This window comes from Lipophrys pholis, assembly GCF_963383615.2.
Source record: "Lipophrys pholis genome assembly, chromosome: 6".
Lineage (NCBI taxonomy): Eukaryota > Metazoa > Chordata > Actinopteri > Blenniiformes > Blenniidae > Lipophrys > Lipophrys pholis.
The window spans coordinates 34,157,354-34,159,853 of record NC_137629.1 but is presented as its reverse complement, the minus strand read 5'-3'; the positions used below and the strand labels follow the sequence as shown (position 1 = coordinate 34,159,853).

At 51.7% G+C, this 2,500-nt stretch overlaps 1 protein-coding gene across 1 annotated transcript in view; it reads left to right on the top strand.

The window, feature by feature from the left end:
* egf (epidermal growth factor) overlaps positions 1-2,500 on the top strand; it is a gene marked incomplete at its 5' end in the record, with an annotated part of 27,492 nt that overhangs the window by 10,033 nt on the left and 14,959 nt on the right. The window contains 7 exons of the mRNA XM_080465239.1: positions 1-57; positions 152-277; positions 459-595; positions 823-971; positions 1,157-1,261; positions 1,479-1,702; positions 1,817-1,984. The exon at positions 1-57 is cut by the window's left edge and continues 66 nt beyond it. Of these exons, the coding sequence (XP_080321365.1) occupies positions 1-57; positions 152-277; positions 459-595; positions 823-971; positions 1,157-1,261; positions 1,479-1,702; positions 1,817-1,984 (966 nt within the window). The remainder of the gene's footprint in view (positions 58-151; positions 278-458; positions 596-822; positions 972-1,156; positions 1,262-1,478; positions 1,703-1,816; positions 1,985-2,500) is intronic.

Sequence of the window (2,500 nt, the reverse complement as noted above, 5' to 3'; positions counted from 1 at the left end):
ATATCTGTGTTTGCCCCGAAGGGTCTGTGCTACAGGAGGACGGACAAGCCTGCACGGGTACACAACGTCACAGCAATTCTGTTTTCCCCGAACTGGAGACAGACAGTGGAGTGACGGGACGTGTGTTGATGCAGTGTGTGTGTGTTGGCAGGATGCTCGTCTGCAGACAGAGGAGGCTGCAGTCAGACCTGCACTCCTGTTACCCCTGGTAGGTGGCAGTGTGGCTGTCATCCTGGATACCTGCTCCACCAAGACGGCCAACGCTGCACTGCAACTGGTGAGTCACAGTTTGGCAGAGCAAGCAGCCCACACCCATAAACATATGTGTGTGTGTGTGTGTGTGTGTGTGTGTGTGTGTGTGTGTGTGTGTGTGTGTGTGTGTGTGTGTGTGTGTGTGTGTGTGTGTGTGTGTGTGTGTGTGTGTGTGTGTGTGTGTGTGTGTGTGTGTGTGTGTGTAGGTCCTCCACCCTTGCTGCTGGTTGCCAATCTGGTGGATGTGAGAAGAATGAGCCCCGATGGCGGCGAGGAGGAAACCTTGGCGGAGGAGCCCAGAGGAACAATCTTAGCTGTGGACTATGATCCCGTCCACAACAATGTAAGATCATGAAAGTCTCTGTCATCTTTGCAGTTGTGTTTGTGTGCTGAAGATGCTGCATTAAATAAATAGATAAATAAAAATGTAAAAAAAACCTGTTAGTACTGGGGAGAGTCGTGGTGCAGGTATGCACTGACATCTAGTGGACAAATACTGTAACTACATGTTTCTGCTTCGAGTTTCTTTTGACTAATAAGTGATGTATTTGGAATACTTTGTATTTGAAGGTATACTTTGCCAGTACAAGCAAGAGGACGATTGAACGAGTTGATTTGAATGACGGGTCGAGACATGTGGTGGTTTCTGAAGGTCTGGGCTCTCCCGAGGGGCTGGCGATAGACTGGATCCATCACAAGATGTACTGGACCGATAAAGGGTGTGTGGCTCACTAATTACTTAAAAAAAATTATTCTATTTATTACTCCTTTTCTCTTTCTTTCTTTGACATTATTTGGTCATTCTTTGTTTTTTTTCTTTTGTCAATATACAATTTTCTTCTACTTCTGCATGGCCGATATGTGTCTTATGTATTTAAACTTCCTGTGTGTGTTTGTCTTCCAGCCTGTCGACTGTTGACTGCTGTGATTTGGTTCAATATCATAAACAAACTGTCGTGAGCAAAGGGCTGGAAAAACCAAGAGGAATTGCAGTTCATCCTCTGGCGAAGTGCGTCTCACGATGTTCCCGTCTTTAAACAGCGACAGGCGAACAACTGTGTCTCTTCGATCAGTGAACAGAATGTGTTGTATGTCAGATATTTATAGAGATAAAGTCAAAACAACGGTCTCACAGCTCTTCTCAATAAGTAGAACGAGCTGGGATCGAATCACCACAGCGTCGGTCGAGTGAAATAAAAAGTGAGTCACGCCTCATGTTATGTCAGGAAGTTGTTCTGGACCGAGACGGGATCCCAGCCGCTGGTGGAAAGTTCCTCCCTGGATGGGTCCGGCCGGCTCGTCGTCGCCGGCACCGGCCTGTCGTCTCCCACCGGCCTCGCCGTCGACTTCAGCGACGACCGCCTGTTCTGGTGCGACCAGAGGAGGGGCCTGATCGAGAGCGCCGCCCTGGACGGGTCAGATCGACGGGTCCTGGTAGAGAACCAAGTAGGTGAGGTCTGTGTGGAGCCAGCCGGCAAACAGAGAGAAGTGACTTTTCATTCTCATCATCCTCACGCTGGACGTGTTCTAAGCAGAAGAGCTCTGGGCTCGTCTCTCCGTCCAGGTCGACCTTTTGACCTGGCGGTGTTTGAAGACAGCGTCTGGATCTCCGACTGGCGGCAGCAGCAGCTGAGGAGCGTCCACAAGAGAACCGGGAAGAAGCTGCATCACATCCACAGCGTCTTGGTCCAGCCAGCGTCCCTGGTGGTTCTTCACCCTCTGGCTAAGCCAGGTGAAAACTAACTAACGGAATGTCACAGAGCGGCAGGACAGAGCAGCAGGACAGAGCAGAGCAGGACAGAGCAGCAGGACAGAGCAGCAGGACAGAGCAGCAGGACAGAGCAGAGCAGGACAGAGCAGAGCAGGACAGAGCAGCAGGACAGAGCAGCAGGACAGAGCAGCAGGACAGAGCAGAGCAGGACAGAGCAGCAGGACAGAGCAGAGCAGGACAGAGCAGCAGGACAGAGCAGCAGGACCGAGCAGCAGGACAGAGCAGAGCAGGACAGAGCAGCAGGACAGAGCAGCAGGACAGAGCAGAGCAGGACAGAGCAGCAGGACAGAGCAGGACAGAGCAGCAGGACCGAGCAGCAGGACAGAGCAGCAGGACAGAGCAGAGCAGGACCGAGCAGCAGGACCGAGCAGCAGGACCGAGCAGCAGGACAGAGCAGAGCAGAGCAGGACAGAGCAGAGCAGGACAGAGCAGCAGGACAGAGCAGAGCAATTCTGACAAAAACACTAAAAACTTTTG